The sequence below is a fragment of the Eschrichtius robustus genome, chromosome 2 (genome assembly GCF_028021215.1).
Source record: "Eschrichtius robustus isolate mEscRob2 chromosome 2, mEscRob2.pri, whole genome shotgun sequence".
Classification (NCBI taxonomy): domain Eukaryota; kingdom Metazoa; phylum Chordata; class Mammalia; order Artiodactyla; family Eschrichtiidae; genus Eschrichtius; species Eschrichtius robustus.
Genome location: NC_090825.1, coordinates 152,577 through 170,377, shown reverse-complemented (window position 1 = coordinate 170,377; position 17,801 = coordinate 152,577). Strand labels below are relative to the sequence as shown.

The following is a 17,801-nucleotide window of genomic DNA, read 5'->3' as shown; positions in this document are numbered from 1 at the left end:
GTCACACAGGTGGTCCTGGAGCTAGTATGAACCCAGGCAGCTTGGCTTCAGAACGGCCCTGATCCTTGTGAAACCAGGTCCTTTTCGAATGACTGAGCAGGTTTTGTGGGCTGATGCCAAAAATGCTCTTCTCTGCCTGGCGTATGACAGAAATAGCTGTCCTGCTTCCCTAGACATTAGGGCTTTGGTAGCAAACAACAGGGGTCAGTTCTGCTAGCTTAGACAGTTAAGGGGGCGTTTGTTTTAAGGCTACCTTGTGGAACCTCAGGGCAAGGATGGAGAGTGATGGCCAGACCTCAGAGAAGAGCCAGAAATGGCTAGTAAACAACACTGGGAACCTTGCAGTAATGACCTTTTGGCCTCAGATCTCTGCATGTCTGTTTAATCTTCTCTCCCTGCAAACCAGCTTTCTCTCCCCGGGCCCCATGGTGAGAACAGCTACCTTATTCTACCCCCATGTGTGGCAAAGTCTGGGAACCGCTGGGTTGTGCGGTGCCGTGGCTTGTGAGTGGGGTGGGAGCAGAGAGAGTCAGGAAAGCGGGGCTCAAGCGCCAACCACTGGCTCGGGCGGCTCTGAAGGAGGCGGCAGGCCCTCCAGCAGGTCGAGGATTTGCGCTCACCCACGGGACTGCCAGCGGCTGGTGGAGAGAGAAGGGGATTCCTGGGATCTAGTGGGTGGCAGCTGATGAGAGAGGGAGCTGCAGGCTGACGTCTCCGGGTCTCTCGACACGGCCACTGCACAGAGGGTCTGCTGGGCCTGCAGGTGTCTCCTAGTCTCTGAGTATGTAATTGGAAAGAACCGTCTGGAACAAGAGTTGCTAAGGTAGGAAAGAGAAGTGGAAGTCCCTGAATCTGCATCCCCTCCTTGCCAGGATGGTCAACAGGAAGCACTGCTGAATTCCTGGAGGAAGTGCAATGATTAGTCCACCACAGGGGACGGGGGGAGGCGAAGACGGTGGTCCCAGAGTGTCCATCATGGTCCCCGTCATGTCCCCATTCGATGCGACTGGCCCCTGGGAAGACCAGGTGGGTCTGTGCAGATGACAGCCCGCCCAGGCTCAGCAGGAGGAGCCCCAGTCGAGTTACCGTGTGGCATGTTCATGCCCTCCTGGCCCTTGGCACTCTGTTCTGCTTTTCACCTGCTGAGCGTGTTTCCTTTTCCCCCAGTTTGCCCTTGTGTGGGAGCCACGCCGTCCGCAGCGCGAGAAGCACAGGAACACTCCTGGGCCCTGACATGCCCACGACCGCATTCGCAGCCAGCGTCACCTTGGGCATCCTCAGGGCCACCAGTCTCGGGCTGGGCAGGTACAGGTAAAACCCATCGTGGCTGCAAGTGGCACATTCAGTGTTGGGGCTGAGCGGGTCCACAGGAACAAGTGAATTACATGCGCTGGGGTGAGTGGGAGGCATGGGTCCCACTTGGGCTGCTCCGTGTGCCTCAGAATTGCTCCAGACGAGCCTCCCAGCCTCTCCAGTTTCACAAGAATGGGTTATTCCTCAGCGTGGGGCGGGGGCTGTCAGGGACATTCTCCACTAGTAGACACCTGTGTGCCCACCCCTGCCCCAAATTTCAGGTCCTGGGTCATCCCTGGGCTCTTGTCCACCACAGCTGCTGGGCCCAGCCCAGGGTTCTACCTGCTGACCACCTGGAGGCTGGGTCTCGTCAAGAAAATTCCACAGACACAAACAGCAGAAGCTACTCTACTCTTTAGAGTTAAAATCAAATCATTTCAAAATTTTGCCCTGTGCCTACTCTCTTTCCAAGAGCTTCTTGCAATAGCAAAGTCCACGTGGCTGAAACAGGGTTCCAGCATAACACAGCTAAGGAGACGTGCAGAGGTGAGCAAAGAAGGCAGAGCTGACGAGCACAGGGAGTCAGAAGCCACCACTTCCCTCCTGCTCCTGCCCACCTGGTGGCGGCTCTCCTCTCCTGAAGGCCCAGCAGGAAGGTTACTGCCTTCCTCAGCAGGCAGATCCTGAGAGGACTCTCACTCCATTGTGGGGGGAAAGGCATGGGCCATACCTGGGGGAGGGGGTGGCACAGGAGCACCTGCAACGGGGATGTACCTGCGGAGACGGCAGCATGGAGTTGGACCTGAGGGCAAAGCCCACTCAACAGGGTGATTCAAACCCCCACTGACCACTTGGGTGGTTCTAGTGTGAGGAACATTTGGCCACATCAAGCACTAGCCACTCTTGAGAAAATGTTTTCTTTTCAGACACTTTTGTCCTTTTTAAAATTCTGAATTGCATTAAAATGTCATTTGAGTAATCCAAAACCTTCCAACAAACAAAAGTCCAGGACCAGATGGCATCACTGGTGAATTCTACCAAACATTCAAAGAAGAATTAATACCAGTCCTTCTCAAACTTCCAAAAGAGAGAAGAGGGAGTATTCAAACTCATTTTATGAGGTCAGCATTACCCTGATACCAAAAACCAGATAAAGATGCCAAAAGAAAAGACAATTACAGGCCAATATCCCTGATGAACACAGATGCAAAAGTCCTCAACAAAATATTAGCAAACCAAATTCAACAATACATTAAAAGCATCATGTACCATGAGCAAGTGAGATTTATCCCAGAGATGCAAGGATGGCTCAATACCACAAATCAGTCAATGTGATATACCACATTAACAAACTGAAGAATTTGAAAATCATATGATCACTTCAGTGAATGCAGAAAAGTCATTTGGCAAAATTCAACATCCATTTATAATAAAAACTCTCGATAAAGTGGGTGTAGAGGGAATGTACCTCAACATAATAAAGGCCATATATGACAAGCCCCGAGTTAACATCACACTCAACAGTGAAAAGTGGAAAGCATCTCCTCTTAAGATCAGGAATAAGACAAGGATGCCCACTCTCACCACTTTTATTCAACAGCATTGGAAGTCCTAGCCACAGCAATCAGAAAAGAAAAAGAAATAAAAGGAATCCAAATTGGAAAGGAAGAAGTAACACTGTCACTATTTGCAGATGACACAATACTATATACAGAAAACTCTAAGGACTCCATCAAAAAACTGTTAGAACTAATAAATTTAGTAAAGTTGCAGGCTACAAAATGAATACACAAAAATCTGTTGCATTTCTATACACTAATAATGAAATATCAGAAAGAGAAATTAAGAAAACAATCCCATTTACAACTGCATCAAAAATTCTGAATAAATTTAACCAAGGAGGTGAAAGACCTGTATGTTGAAAAGTACAAGATGTTAATGAAACAAACTGAAGAAGACACAAATAAATGGAAAGACATTCCATGCTCATGGATTGTTAGAATTAATACTGTGAAAATGTCCATCCTACCCAAAGCAATATACAGAGTCAATGCAATCCCTATCAAAATTCTAATGGCATATTTCACAAAAATAGAACAAAAAAATCCTAAAATTTGTATGGAACCATAAAAGACCCTGAATGGCCAAAGCAATCTTGAGAAAGAAGAACAAAGCTGGAGGCATCACATTCCCTGATTTCAAACTATATTACAAAGCAGTAGTCATTAAAACATTATGGTACTGGCATAAAAACAGACAAATAGATCAATGGAACAGAATAGAGAGCCCAGAAATATATCCATGCATAGATGGTCGATTAATTAACGGCAAAGGAGCCAAGAATATACCAAGGGGAAAGGACCCTCTTGTCTATAAATGGTACTAGAAAAACTGGACAGCCACATGCAAAAGGATGAAACTGGACCACTATCTTACAACACACATAAAAAATTAACTCAAAATGGATTAAAGACTTGAATGATAAGACCTAGAAGAAAACATAGGTGGTAAACTCCCTGACATCAGTCTTGGCAATGATTTTTAAAAAATCTGACACCAAAAGCAAAAGCAACAAAAACAAAAATAAACAAGTGGGACTACATCAAACTGAAAAGATTCTGCATGGCAAACAAAGTCATAAAACAAATAAAAGGCAAACTATAGAATGAGGGAAAATATTTGTAAATTATATATCTGATAAGGGACTAGTATCCAAAATATATAAAGAACTCATACAACTCAACTGCAAAAAAATAAAAAATAATTCAATTAGGAAGTGGGCAGAATCTCTGAAGAGACATGAAAAGATGCTCAACATCATTAATCGTCAGAGAAATGCAAATCAAATCTACAATGAGATATCACTTCACACCTGTCAGAATGGCTATTATCAAAAAGGCAAGAGATAGGGCTTCCCTGGTGGTGCAGTGGTTGAGAATCTGCCTGCTAATGCAGGGGACACGGGTTTGAGCCCTGGTCTGGGAAGATCCCACATGCTGCCGAGCAACTAGGCCCGTGAGCCACAATTGCTGAGCCTGCGCGTCTGGAGCCTGTGCTCCGCAACAAGAGAGGCCGCGATAGTGAGAGGCCTGTGCACCGCGATGAAGAGTGGCCCCCGCTTGCCGCAAGTAGAGAAAGCCCTCGCACAGAAACGAAGACCCAACACAGCCAAAAATAAAAATATAAAAAAATAAATTAAAAAAAAAAGAAGAGATAAGTGTTGGCAAGGAAGTGAAGAAAAGGGAAACTTTGTACACTTTTGGTGGGAATGTAAATTGGTGCAGCCACTATGGAAATCAGTATGGAGGTTCCTCAAAAATCAAAATTAGAACTACCATATGGTTCAGCAATTCTACTTCTGGGTGTTTATCCGAAGAAAATGAAAACACTAATTCAAAAAGATATCTGCCCTCCCATGTTTATTGCAGCATTATTTACAATAGCCAAAATATGGGCAACCTAAGTACCCATCAATAGATGAATGGATAAAGAAGATGTGGTATATGTATACAATGGAATACTATTCAGCCATAAAAAGAATGAAATTCTGCCATTTGTGACAACATGGATGGACCTGGAGAGCATTATGCTAAGTGAAATAAGTCAGAGAAAGACAAATACCATATGATCTCACTCATATGTGGAATATATATCTCCAAGTTAATAGGTGCAGAGAACAGATTAGAACCAGAGGTGGGGCCGGGGTGGGGGGGACTGTGGGGGGAAGGGAGAAGTGGGTGAACTGTTTTTGTTTTTGTAAATAAATGAAATTATTAAAAAAAAAATACAAGTGGGCAACAAGCATATGAAGACATGCCCAGGGACTTCCCTGGTGGTGCAGTGGTTAAGAATCCGCCTGCCAATGCAGGGGACACGGGTTCGAGCCCCAGTCCGGGAAGATCCCACATGCCGCGGAGCAACTAAGCCCGTGCGCCGCAACTACTGAGCCTGCGCTCTAGAGCCTGCGTGCCACAACTACTGAGCCCACGTGCTGCAACTACTGAGCTGGTGCGCCTAGAGGCCGTGCTCCGCAACGAGAAGGCACTGCGATGAGAAGCCCGCGCACCGCAGTGAACAGTAGCCCCCGCTCGCCGCAACTAGAGACGCCCACGCACAGCGACGAAGACCCAGTGCAGCCAAATAAATAAATTTATAAAAAAAGAGAAAAAGACATGCCCAGTTTCATGAACAAATGGGAAATACAAATTAATGCAAGACATTTTTTTCGTCCATTAGATTGAAAAAGAAAGAAAACCACATCTGAATAAGCCACACTTTATTAGTATTTAATTACCCTAATACTCAGCGCTGCACAAATCAGATCTCAGTAGAAACCAAGTCCCGACGTTGGCATTAACCACTCCTCAAGCACCAGGACTCAGACAGCTTCCCGGAGGAGCCTTCCCGCCCGCCCCGCAGCAGGAGCCCCCGCCCGCCGGGCCTAGAGTCGGTGGAGGTGGGAGTGGGGGCGGCGGCGGGCGGGGCACCGCGGTCGTGCCCTCAGAGCCAGAGGCCGCCGGAGCCCGGGGCTCAGCCTGACACCAGCAGAGCGCACGCCTGCCGCCCACTGGCCCGAGGGCAGGGGCAGAGCCGTCAACTACCAAAGCCCATGTCCTCGCTGGACGGGAGTTTGTAAACATCCAGACAGGGCAGCGCCGCACACCCGCGACGGGAGGGCGCCGGGCCGGCGCCCTGCACCCCCGGACCCAGCCGCTGCGGCAAGGGATGCGGCTTGCCCTCGGTTTTACTCTCTCCTCAGCTGGGCGCTTTCATCGCTGTGCCCGGGAGGTGTCCTCTCACTCCCTCCCCCGCTCACGCCGGCCGGTCGTCCAGCCGCCCCGGCCCCCGCCCTGCTCCCTGCGGCCCGCACCTCCCGCGGCTGCCGAGGCGCCGTGACCAGGACGGCCGCCCGCCGCGGGCTGCTTCTCCGGCGCCACCGCCATGCTGGGCGCTGTGCTCCGTCACAGCTCCTGGGAGGCAGGGTCGTCGCTCCCGGAGCGCCTGAAGGATGCGCGTGCAGCTGCCACTAGGAGATGCCTCGGTGGTGGCGGGGGCGGAGGCTCAGCCCGGGCCGCGGCCACCGCCACCGCCGCCGCGGCCGCCGCCTCCCGCCTCGTACAGCCCAGGGCCTACTCCATTTGCTTCAGCGCCCTGGAGAAGTTTTCCAGAGCAGTTTTGAAGGCTTGCAGCAAGAGCTTTCCGAGTTCATTGCTCGTTTCTTCAATGTCCGGGTCGAAGCTTCCGAAGAGGGGCGTGGAGACCCGGATGTCGTCGCGGCCGGCCCGCAGCAGCACCGCGCGCAGGTCCTCTGCGATCGCGCTGTATTTCTGCTGGTCGAATTTGGACATGGCCAGCTCGTCCTGGGGGTAGGCGCTGCCCTCGGGGTAGCAGTCACTGGGCACCGGGAACTCCACGCTCTGCAGCCGGGGGAGCTCACAGAGAGCCACGAAGAGGCGCCGGAGCGCGCGGGCCGACATTGGGTTCCCCAGGAAGCGGAGCTCCCGCAGCCGGCGGCAGGGGCCCAGGGCCAGGATCAGCGCGCCCACGTGCCGGTCCGCGAGGCCGCACTCCTCCAGGGTCAGGGCCCTCAGCGTCGGGGCGGCCTGGCCCAGCAGCCGGAAGAAGGTCGAGGGGAACAGGTCCACCAGGCAGTGCCCGCTGAGGTCCAGCACCTCCAGGTGGGCGGCGTGGGTGCAGTTCGCCAAGAAGGCCATGTCCGCGTGGTTCAGGTCGCAGTTGCCCAGGTCCAGCACTTTCAGCGGAGTCCGGAGGGGGCTGCGGGCAGGGCAGGAAACAGCGCGGTGAGAGCAGGCCCGGCAGGCGCTCTGGGGGCCACACACACCCTCCCTGAGAGCTGAAATGAGTTTTACCTTTTTAAGTAGTCGAACAAGTCAAAAGAAGAAGAATTATTTTGTGATACGTGAGAATTATATGAAATTCAAGTTTCAGTGCGGGTAAGTAAAGCGTAATCAGAACAGCCGCGACCTTCATTTACTTCCCGTTTGTGGCTGCCCTGGGGCAACGGCAGAGCTGGGACCATGCATAGCCACGGGGCCCTGAAGACTTAACTTCACCCGAAGACAGGCCTGGCCTTTGTCCTCAGCAATTAAAGTGATCAATCTGTTTTGTCAACCAGGCGTGGTGTATTCACAAGCTTGCTGAGGGGGCAGTGAGCTGCCTGTGAATTGGCAGGAAATGAAACACTGGCTTGGCTCTGAAAAAGAAGAGCCTGAGCCCACAGGATTTCAGGGCTGGGAGGGCCCTTGGAGCGTCCGGTCCACCCTCAGCACTGCCTGGGACCTCAGAGACCCTCCGTGCTCTCCTGTAGGTGTGTAGGCGGCGGCCATCGGGAAACGCACAGTCGGTGACTCCCTGCCCAGCAGTTCTCAGAGTTGGGAACAGACCCACAGCGGCCCTGCGGGACCCTGGGCCTGGGTCTGGACTCACCGGGCTGGGCACTGAGTGCCGGGGGTGGGGCGGGTTCCGCTCTCTATTCACCTGCTGAGGCTGCTGCTTCCACCGCCTCCTGCACCTGTACTCTGGGCACAGAGCGTCTGGGGTCTGCCTGCCGCCGGCACGGTCCACCCCGCGGCAGGCTCTGTGCCTCCTCGCCCGGCCCTGAGGAGGCGGTGGTGGCTGAGGCCCTGAGCTGTGGGGCGTGTTTCCACCTCCATCTCTCCCACGCCCACATCCATCCACGAGGAACCCTCTCCCCACCTGCGCTGCTCGCAACCCCTCGGGGGGCCTCCTGTGTGGACAAGGGTCAGAGGACAGGCCTGACTGCGAACTGCGTCTGGGAGCTTGGATTTGGGGAGGGTCCCTCACTCAACTGATAAGGGGTCCCTGGCCTGAGCTGTCTGCACAAGCAACGTGGTCCCTGCGGACACCTGCCTCCTTCTGGGGTCTGGAATCTCGGTACATGCCAGGCTGAGGTGCCCACCCAGCCAGCCCCCAGGAAAACCCCTGGGCCTGGGTCTCTAATGCCCTCCCCAGTGGACGGCACCCCCCATGTGTCACCACAGTCCGTGCTGGCTCCACTGGGACAGGACCCTGGACTCGTGCCCTGTCTCCCCGAACCCCTCCCCACAAGCCCTTTCCCTTGGCAGACTCTGCCCCATGTCCGTCTGCTGTAATAAATCTTAGCAGTGAGTCCTCCCAGGGAGTCACCAAACCTGGGTGGTCTCGGCATGTCTGCTCTGTCTGCCACTCTCCCTGCCCCTCCATCTGGGTCTGCTGTGTGGACCAGGGAAGCCAGAGTGAGCCTTGTAATATGAAGCTGATCACCCACTGCCCTGCTCAGAGCCTCCAGGGCTTGGCCTGGCTCTTCCGTCCTTCTTTTCCTCCTCTCCCTGCTCCCTTCTTCACCTGCCCAGGACCACAGCCCCCGTCCCCGCTGCCCCAGCCCCGCCCCGCCCCGCCCCGCCCCACCCCATCCCTGCCTATGGCCCTGCCACACCCCCAGCTCCAGCCCTTCACCTGCGGGGTTCCTGCCTAGCACACTCTCTCCGGGCCCTCCGCTGGCTCACTGTGCCTGGTCTCCGCTCAAAGGTCACCTTGGGACTTCCCTGACCACTCACCCATCTCCCTCCCACTTAGGCCTGACACACTCCACGCCTGGACCTTCTGGGGCCTTGGACAGGCTCTCAGCAACCAGCTGACTGAAGACCGAGCGTGTACAACAGAAGGTCAGAGTGTGACAGGCGATGTCAGGGCCGAGCTAACAAGATAGCCCTGCAGGCTTGTGACGTGTCATCTGGCTTGTGGAACATGTTTCCCCAGAGCACAGGCACCTCTGGCTGAGGACCCAGGCCAGCCAAATGCAGTACTGTCCTGAGGGTCCCAGGGAGCCACCACATGGCAGAGTCGTACTTGTGTGTGGGCTCGAGGACCACCCCTTCCCGAATTGGGCGACTGGGTTCCAGGGGTGGAGGAGCAGGGATGGGGGACGGTGACGGGATCCCAGGTGCCCCCCAGGGAGGACAGGCAGTGTGGGCCCTGGCCAGCTGCGGCCAGCTACTTCTGGGTTTCCTTTGTATAAAAGAGAAATTCCTGTAAGCCATGGACTCCCTAAACCAGGAAAGACATCCTCACCCTCACTCAACGAGAAATGAGAAGAAATGAGAAATTTGATTCTCATCAAATTTCTCTTCTCAAGAAATGAGAAGTTTGATTTTCCATAAATTTTCATGAGTATATTCACAGCTGGTGGCCGCCAAGGTGGCCCAACGGCCCTGGGGTATTGCGACCCTCGGTGGTGCCCCCCCAGCCCAGGGACGGGCCCTCACCACGCAGTGGGCGGAAGCATCAGCACAGTGCCCTCCAGGGAAGGTTACGGGAGGCGGGCCTCCCTCCGGAGGGCCTCTGGCCCTCTGATCCGCAGCCTGTGGAGGGGCCCACGGGCCGAGGAGCCGAGGCCGCCTGCCGACAGCCATGAGAATGAGCGAGCAAGTGGGTCACTCCGCTTTCCCGCCCCGACAGGCCTTCAGGGGAGACCACAGCTGCCCCCACCGGGCTCCTGTCTTGCCCTCCTAAGCCTCAGCACTGGGGTTATTTGTTACAATGACAGGTAATTAATACAATGTAATGGAGTTACTTCTATGTTGTTTGCTTGCTAATTAGGACTCTTCTCTTTTTCTTACGAACTGGAGGCAGTCTCCTTTGGGTTCTGGTGCTCCCAGGGTGCACCCGACACCAGCCCCAGCCGGGCCACCTCCCCCTCTGCCTGTCCCCTCCGGCTGCTCGGGGCTGGGCAAAAACCGAGGGGACGGGGGCTCGTGGCCTTGTAAGTAACCAGGTCTGTTTTACAGTCCCCTAGTGCGTCCTCAGCCAGGGCCCCGAGTCGCCCCGACCTGGGCTGAGGGGCTGTGAGCAGATGCCCTCCCCCCGCCGCCCTCCTTCTGGTCACCCTAGACTCACCCGAGCAGTTTCTGGAGCTTCCCGGTCAGCGTGGAGAAGGCCACGCTCAACTCGGTGAGGTGCGTCATCCGGCTGAGCTCCCGGGCGATGGAGGTGAGCAGGGGGTCCTCGCCGTCAGGGGCGGGGGTGCTGGTAGGGGGCGCGTCGAAGGCCTTGGCGGGCAGGGTGAGCGACACCAGCCGGGGGAAGCCCACCTGGGCCAGCAGTTGCTGCACGTGGCCGGCGTGCAGACGCACGTTGTGCACCACCTCCAGCCGGCGCAGCTCGCCCGGCCCCGCCAGACGCAGCACGTGCAGCAGCTGCCCGGGGCCCAGGCTGTCGGCCCGGAAGGAGAGGCAGCGCACGCGCAGTGGGGCGGGACCCTCCGGCCCCAGGGCCCGCACCACCAAGTCGAAGTTGCCCCCGGTGACGAAGATGTCGGTGAGGACCTCTACGGGGCGCCGGGCCGCACGGGGCTCCGCCTGCAGCTCGCAGCAGGTCCTGGCCAGCAGCTTGGTGCGGCCCCACCTGCCCAGCGCCCTCCCACAGGGACAGCCCTGCACCTGCACGTCTCGGATGCCCGTGAGGTCGGCCACCCGCAGACGCCGCCGGCCCCCGCCCCAGAGCGTGTGGTCCGCGAGGCCGCGCACGCAGGCCTCCAGGCAGGCCCTGCAGGCCCGGTCCCGCAGGTCCCCGGGGTGGTCTGCGCTGGGGCCCAGCAGAGCACCCAGCCGGAACTCCTCCAGCGGCCAGTGCTCCAGCAGAACACGGATCACCTCCGCCTGCTCCAGCAAGTAGCTGGCTTTGAAGAGCAGCGGGTAGAGGTTGTGGGCCACCCCGCCCAGGCTCTGCTGGGCCACCTGGGGGTGGGACGCCAAGGCCTCAGCAGAAATGAAGCGCAGTGACTGCATCATGCCCGCCTGCAGCGGCTGGAGACAGGACAGAGCTCTCCCCTGTGCTTCTCCCAAAGACGTGTCCCCTTCTCGCCTATTTTTAGTTGCAGCTGCTGTGAGCAGCTTGCCTTGGGCTGTGGTGAGCCAGCCCTCTGGTCATCTGACGGCTATTTTCGTCCTGGGTGCCTGTTTGGCTTTGGCTGTGGAGGCGTCTGGTGGTGTCCAGCTTGTCCTGCTGGCGCTCAGCTGGGGAAAGCAGAGCTGCCTGAGTGCTTGGCTAGGGGGAGGGGGCTGGGCCCCTGGAATTACCGGCCGTGTCCACTGCAGGGGTGGCCTGTCCTGGGGGTACCTCACCCCCTCCATGGCGTGGGTCTGCCCCAACCCTGGGCCATCCCACAGTCCGAGGAACTAACAAACCTTTTCTTGGACCCCTGGGAGCCGAGTCCCTCCCTTTGCCCCACGTCCAGAGTTAGGGACGCGGCAGTGGGCATGTGGTGGCACCTCTGATAACTGCTTCCTGACTTTAAGAGAAGATAAATAAAGGCCCCATGAGGCGCCGGCACGCTGCTTGCCCACCCCCCCCCCCTTCCTTTATCATCACTGAGGACCGCGGCCGAGGCTTCCCCACTGTCCATGGGAGGGAGCTTGGCGCCCTCCAGCTGCAGGGCTCCCTGGGCCGAGCCCCAGGACCCACGCCGTGGGCGGGGCTGCAGGTGACGTGCGGGGCCCCCAGGAGTCGGAAGCCCGCTCGCACAGCCTGGTGTCTGGTTCCTCGCTCTGGAGGGTGGCAGAACATGTGCCCCAGACCACGCCGCTTGGGCAGAAGGAGTATTTTGAGCTAAGGGCGCTTGGACCCCCCCTTTCTTCCTGAACGCAGATGGAACTCCGGGCAAGCCACCCTCCCTGAACTGGGATCACCTCCTCGCTCAACTTAGTCCAGAAACACTTAGGCCACTGGGGTCTTCGTTTCCTTATGAGGGCTCCCGTGTCATCAAAAACTTACATTCAGTAAATCTGCGTGCTTTTCTTTCATGAGTCTGTTCTTTGCTACAGAGCCCAGAAGAGAACCCAAGGTGGACAGAGAAAAATTCTTCCTCCCTACAGCTCCCAGCTCTGACGGGTGTTAGATCATCACTGAATGACTTGACCTCCCCCCCACCCCCATGTCACCATCATTTGGGGCAGGGCTGGAGCACTTAGCTGACAGGCTACCCGGACAAGCGCTGGTCTGGGAGGGACCTCAGTGGGACAGAGAGAGAGACCGAGACAGTAAGATAGGGAAAGACAGAGAGACAGAGAGCCACAAAGACAGAGATCAAGAGAGGGAGGAGGGGAGAGGCAGACAAAGGCACTAGGAGGGGAGGAAGAGTCAGGGGCCGGTGGACGTGCTGGGCTGTGTGTAGGGCTGTGGATATGGACGTGGGTGCAGGGGGTGCAGGTGCCGCTCATGGGGACCCACACGGGCCGGACCCCCCAGACCCCCCAACCCTACACTCAGGTGGGACCCTCCGTCAGGGACAGTCCTGCTTGCTGGTCCCTCAGGGCCTCAGCAGTGCCTGCCCTAGGGAGGGGGAGGCATCGTGCTCGGGGGCCCCAGCGTTGGCAGGCAGGCCAGGTGTGAGCGGGAGACGGCGGGGACCTCCCCCTGCCCTCACTCCCGATGGGAGGCAAGGACGTGGACCAGGCAGACCCCAGAGGGCACTCTGCTGCCCACGCCCTGTCTCCTCAAAGTCGCAGGGGCTGAGCTCCCTAGGGGAGGCCTGTTGGTGACGTCCCTGACACAACAGAACCCAGTAGAAGAAGCACGACCATGTGGTAGGAAAAAATGTCCCATTTATTTATGTTCCTAAAGTTTGGAACAGTCAGCCCTGAAACAGGGTAACAAGGAAGAGAGTTTACAGCAGCCGGCAGATCACAAAGGCGAGGGCCGTGCCCCAGCCCCCTGCTCCCGTTCTGGGTGGGTGGCACCTGATGTCGCCGCTGCCCCAGGACGGGGTCTGGGGGGAGCACCTGTGGCAGGAAGTGCGCTGAGTTCTGCCTCTACCCAGGCTCTCCTCCCTGGGGTGAGGGGGGCCCCCTCAGGGCCCCATCCACACGACAGGACCTCCCAGCACAGCCTGGATCAGAGCTTCCGGCCCAGCTGCTGTGTCCCCAACTCCACCTGGGGTCCACCTGGGACGCAGGCACCCTTGTCCCAGACTCCCAGGTGGAGCCCAACTCGAGTGCCGCTGGCCACACACAGCTTGTTGAGAAGAAAACGAAACCGAGATTCCAGCTAAACTCAGGAAAGCTCCCCCTGCGTCCAGGACGCACCTCGTAGGGGCTGCGCCTGGGGACTGCCGTCCATGGCCTGCATCGCCTGGAAGGCGGGGGAACACGCTCCCAGAGGGCCCCCTGCTCTGAGACACCCCACGTCCACTGTGGGACTCTGCTCGGGGGTCCACGCGCTCCTACCCGGGCCTCTTGCAGCCTAGGAGTGTGGGAGCGTCCAGGGCATCACGGGGCGTCCTTGTAGGCAGGACAGTGGGGGACCCGTGACGTGATGCCCAGGCCCCGAGGGGTGTGCCGACTGGTGGCCCCGTGGCTGGCGGAGGAGGTGGTCAGGAGCCTTGGCTTGAGTGTTTCCTTCCCAGACCTCGTGACCTCCTGTGCACACGTCAGGGTCGAGGTTCCTCTGCCCTGAGGGGGGCTCTCCCTGAGAGGCCACATCTCATCCAGATCCATCACAGCTGCCAAAAGAAGGACCTCTCTTATGCAGGTCCCCTCCTCCCCCAAGGTGCTCTCGGACTCGGGACGTGCACCTTCTGAAGAAGCAATTGGGGCCCGGCAAGGCCAGGGACAGGGCCCCATAAACGAGCGCGTCCTCTAAGGCTGACACCCACAGGTCCGGGCGAGGGAGTGAGCAGCGTGGCGGCTGCAGCCTCAGCCGGCATCCCTGGGCGTCCGAGTCCCAGGGTAAAAGGTTTTGGGCCCTGAAATGTGTCAGTTCAGTGTTTGCCGTTCTGACCCAGCACGTGAGCGTAAGTGTGCCTGTCTGCCCACGTGTCCCGCAAGCAGCCGACGGTGTGAATGGGAGCACTTGGACAACTTCGCATGTGGTTTGTGGAAAACAGTCTACTTGACAGGCACAAGGAATCCACCTTTACCGGCAGGCCTTTAATCGGATCTGGGCGCACGTTCGCAGCCGCAGGCCCTCGCGGGAGTGGAGGGAGGGGCTGTGGGAGCAGGCGGGCCCCTGCCTGGGACGGTCTCCTGGCGCCCTTCACACGCCCCCAAGACGCCCAGGCGCTGAGACCTCAGCGGAGGAAGTGGCCTCACAGATGAGGACCCTGCAGGGCCTCTTCCTAGAGACGGCGTGTGTCCCGCGGCTCCCACCCAGGGCAGTGCCGCACATGGTGTGCGCGCGGGGTGCGTGGGGCGCGCGTGGGGTGCGTGGGGCGCGCGCGGGGTGCGTGGGGCGCGCGCGAGGTGCGGCGCACGCAGGGGACTCCCCCGCTGAGTCGGCTGTGGGGAGGAGTGACAGTGCCAGCTGTGCCGTCTGGCGAGCACGGCGGGAGGGTCTTCTCGCTGGAGGCAGCCTCCTCTCGGGGGAAGTCGGGGGGGGGGGGGGGACGGGGGAGCAGCCAGGCCCGGCCCGCCGCCCCCTCCCGGTGTGCCGTTACGTCCGCGGTGCATCTGCGCTCTGGAAGCATCTGGACAAGGTGGAGACACGGTCGGGCAGCCTGGGTGGTGGCAGCGTGCCCAGCGCCTCAGGGATCACGGTGCAGCGTGTGGCCTGCCAGTCAAACCACCGTCCAGACGCCTGAGACGTGAGGGGTTTTGTTCTGGCAAAGGGATCGGGTCACTGTGAGCGACCCAGGGCGTGAGCACCGAGGACTGGTCCCTGGACTCTGGCTCAGCACACACTTAAAGTCGGACCTCCCCTTCTGGTGCTGCCCAGGAGGGGGCCGGAGGCATCGCCCCAGAACCTGGGACGCGCTTGCAGAGAGGAGAGCTTTACAACCCCGTGTGGGTGAAGGCACTGAACCGGCAGGCCCGGCTGGTGACGAGTGGCTTCCTGTTGGATTGGTCCCCTCGGTCTCTCCTCTTCAGGGGATGGCGTCTCTGTGTGCGCGTCCAGGGTTTCTGGGGTCTCCTGTGCTCCCTACTGGCGGGGTCAGGTGTCATGGCTCTCCTGACACCCCTGAAGGTAGAAACACACGTCTGCATCAATGCAGGGAAACACTGCGTCTTGCCCAGGACGCGATCCTGTCAGAAGGCGGGACTGGGGGCCAAGCAAGCATAGCAGGGAGGGCAGAGCCCCTGACCCTGGTCCATCTGGGGCTGGGTTCAGAAACCTCCTTGGCCAACCAGTAGCCCTCCTTCACCCAGGACCGCGGGGGCTCTAACAAGGCCCGCCTGGAGTCGGGGCTCCGCCGAGCCTGGAACCGGCACATGCTGGATGGCACAGGTGCGGCCTCCGCATGGCAGGCAGAGTTCAGGTGATGCTTCAGGAGGCCTGCAAATCTCTCTAAGGGACTCAGAATCGCTGGAGACGGAGCCAGGCCTCTGGTTTCACAGGCAGCCCGCTGGGTGCCGGAGTGTGCGTGTGGGGTTGATTCACACACAGGATGGCCCACAAGGGGGCTCTGTGTGGTCACTGGCGGCCCAGCATCTCTTGGGCGGGTACTGACCCCCCCCACCCAGCACCTGGGCCTCTCTCGTGGGGGCTTAGAGGAGGGGTACTCACGGTCGTGATGCACTGGTCCCCACCAGGCTGCTGCTGTGAGCCCCTCGCGGGAAGGGCCAGGGAGACGCCCTGACGGTCCTCGTCAGAGGACAGCTCCGCGAGCGGCAGGGACGGCCCGTGGAGGCTGGGGCCGCTGTCCCCTGACGTGCGGTGGGAAGACTCGGAGATCCCGGTCTCTGCAGAGAGAAGCCCAGTGAGGACCGTCCTCTGGCCTGGCCGGCTGCCCCTCAGGCCTACTGTGCCCGGCACTCTGGGCCTGAGGCTTGCACAACGAGAATGATTTACAATGTACAGATTTATAACCAGGTGACCCGTGATGCCGGGCTAAAGCAGGAGGACGGCACTGCTGGAGGTCAGACGCCACTTACGCTCATGAACAAGAGGTCTGTGACTCTGCTTTTCGGAAATCAGGAGGCCCAGTGCAGCCGGAAGGGGAAGGCCGGGAGGGAGGTCGCCCCTCCCCCAGCAGGAAGCCTCACCCTGGGCGGTAAGAGTGAGCCCAAGCGGGGGACAACAGAAAATGTGGCAAGAAGGGCCACGCGGCTTTGACGGAAAGCGGGACAGGACGGGACGGGAGGCGCGCTCCCAGGGGCCTGTCCTGTGCCACCCCAGAGCCGCGGCCCGTGGGGTCACTCCCCAGGGTGGGGCCCCTGCCAGGGTGCAGCCACAACCTCGAGTGTGGCTGACGGGTGGCCTCTGCGGGCTGCGCTGGGGATGGCAGACCTGAGCCCTCCGATGCAGACGCTTCCGCCCGGTCTTCCTGCCGGGAGAAGCCCCACCTCCAGATTCGGGGCTGACCAGAGGCTGCCGCAGCCCAGATGGGAGCCGCCCGCGGTCCTGGAGCCTGAGCGACGTGTCCAGGAGAGCGTGGTGGCTCTGGGCAGGCGACGGTGCGTGCTCCCCGTGGCCGCTGCCTGCTCTGAGAAGCTCACGCCCAACACTTTGCGCAGAGGCACCTCTGTGGTGGGTGGGGACGCCCTCAGGGACGACTTCATGGTGGCAGTGGCACATTTTGGGCTTCGGAGGGCACTTGGTTTGTTTTGTCTGGTTTTTCTTTTTGCTTGTTTGTTTTAAACTTGTTCCCTGTTACCTTGTCTTGAGTGGAAGCGGAAATTTTTTTTTAAGTAAATGAAAATCTCTAATCTGTTTGGAAACCTTTGGCAGTACATGAAATCAGGTGAAATGATGAACACGTGAGCTGGCTCCAGCGCACGCATGCGCTCACGCAGGGGAGGCTGGCGCTCCGCCTCCTGCTCCAGCTCGTCCTCCTCGATGCAGGTGTGGACGCCGTACGCACAGGGGCAGCGGGCAGGGCTTGTGGGCGCGTGCGGGGGCAGCGGCCCCAGGGCGCAGGAGGACCGGCCGCTGGAGGAGGGTGTGCTGCTGTCTGAGAGGGTGGGGTGCGGTCCCTTGAGGGGGCGGTGTGGTCACAGGAGGGCACGGCTCTGGACGCTGGGGTCCGTGCCTCTGGATGGGGACAGAAAACGAGTCTTTTGGCCTCTGCTGTAGAGGTGCAGCCTAGATTCAAGAACAAGATGGCCATCCGGAAAACTACTAGGTTCCTTCCGCCCCGGTCCCATCGGGCCTCACGGGGCGGCCGCCCGTCCAGCCCGACGTGTTGGCCCGTGGGGCCCGGCGCACTGCGGCACCTGGGTCTGAGTTGGCGGGGCCGAGCGAGAGCCGGGGCTGTGGCCGCTAACCTGTTCCCCCGCGGTGTAACTGACGGCCCGGTCGCTTATGGCCGCGTTGCTGGGCTTGACGTCCATGAACGGCTTGCCGCCTATCCCCGTGGACACCAGCTCCTGTGTCCTGAGTTCTAAGACAGGAGCATGTGGGGGAGTTTTCTAAGCAGCTCCCTGGGTTTAATTCCACCCTGAGTGTCTCTGGGGGACTGGACGTGCTGAGATGCCCGTTCTGGCCTCTCTCAGGGAGCCCAAGGGGGTGAACCAGGAAAAAGGAAGATGTGGGACCACAGAAACTGGGTGTCCAAC

At 58.7% G+C, this 17,801-nt stretch overlaps 2 protein-coding genes across 2 annotated transcripts in view; both read right to left on the bottom strand.

Annotated features, from left to right (window-relative positions):
- Positions 1-6,422: 6,422 nt before the first annotated feature.
- LRRC14B (leucine rich repeat containing 14B) lies at positions 6,423-11,102 on the bottom strand. The gene is made up of 2 exons (XM_068531712.1): positions 10,210-11,102; positions 6,423-7,068 (listed from the first exon to the last, which is right to left on the bottom strand). The coding sequence occupies exons 1-2, from the start codon at positions 11,100-11,102 to the stop codon at positions 6,423-6,425; spliced, it is 1,539 nt and encodes a 512-aa protein (XP_068387813.1).
- Positions 11,103-15,077: 3,975 nt separating this feature from the next.
- The window catches only part of PLEKHG4B (pleckstrin homology and RhoGEF domain containing G4B), a 62,638-nt gene continuing 59,914 nt past the window's right edge, over positions 15,078-17,801 (bottom strand). Inside the window, 8 exon segments of the mRNA XM_068531667.1 lie at positions 15,078-15,329; positions 15,389-15,502; positions 15,811-15,986; positions 16,179-16,290; positions 16,590-16,768; positions 17,036-17,224; positions 17,227-17,277; positions 17,426-17,626. Coding sequence (XP_068387768.1) covers positions 15,078-15,329; positions 15,389-15,502; positions 15,811-15,986; positions 16,179-16,290; positions 16,590-16,768; positions 17,036-17,224; positions 17,227-17,277; positions 17,426-17,626 — 1,274 coding nt within the window.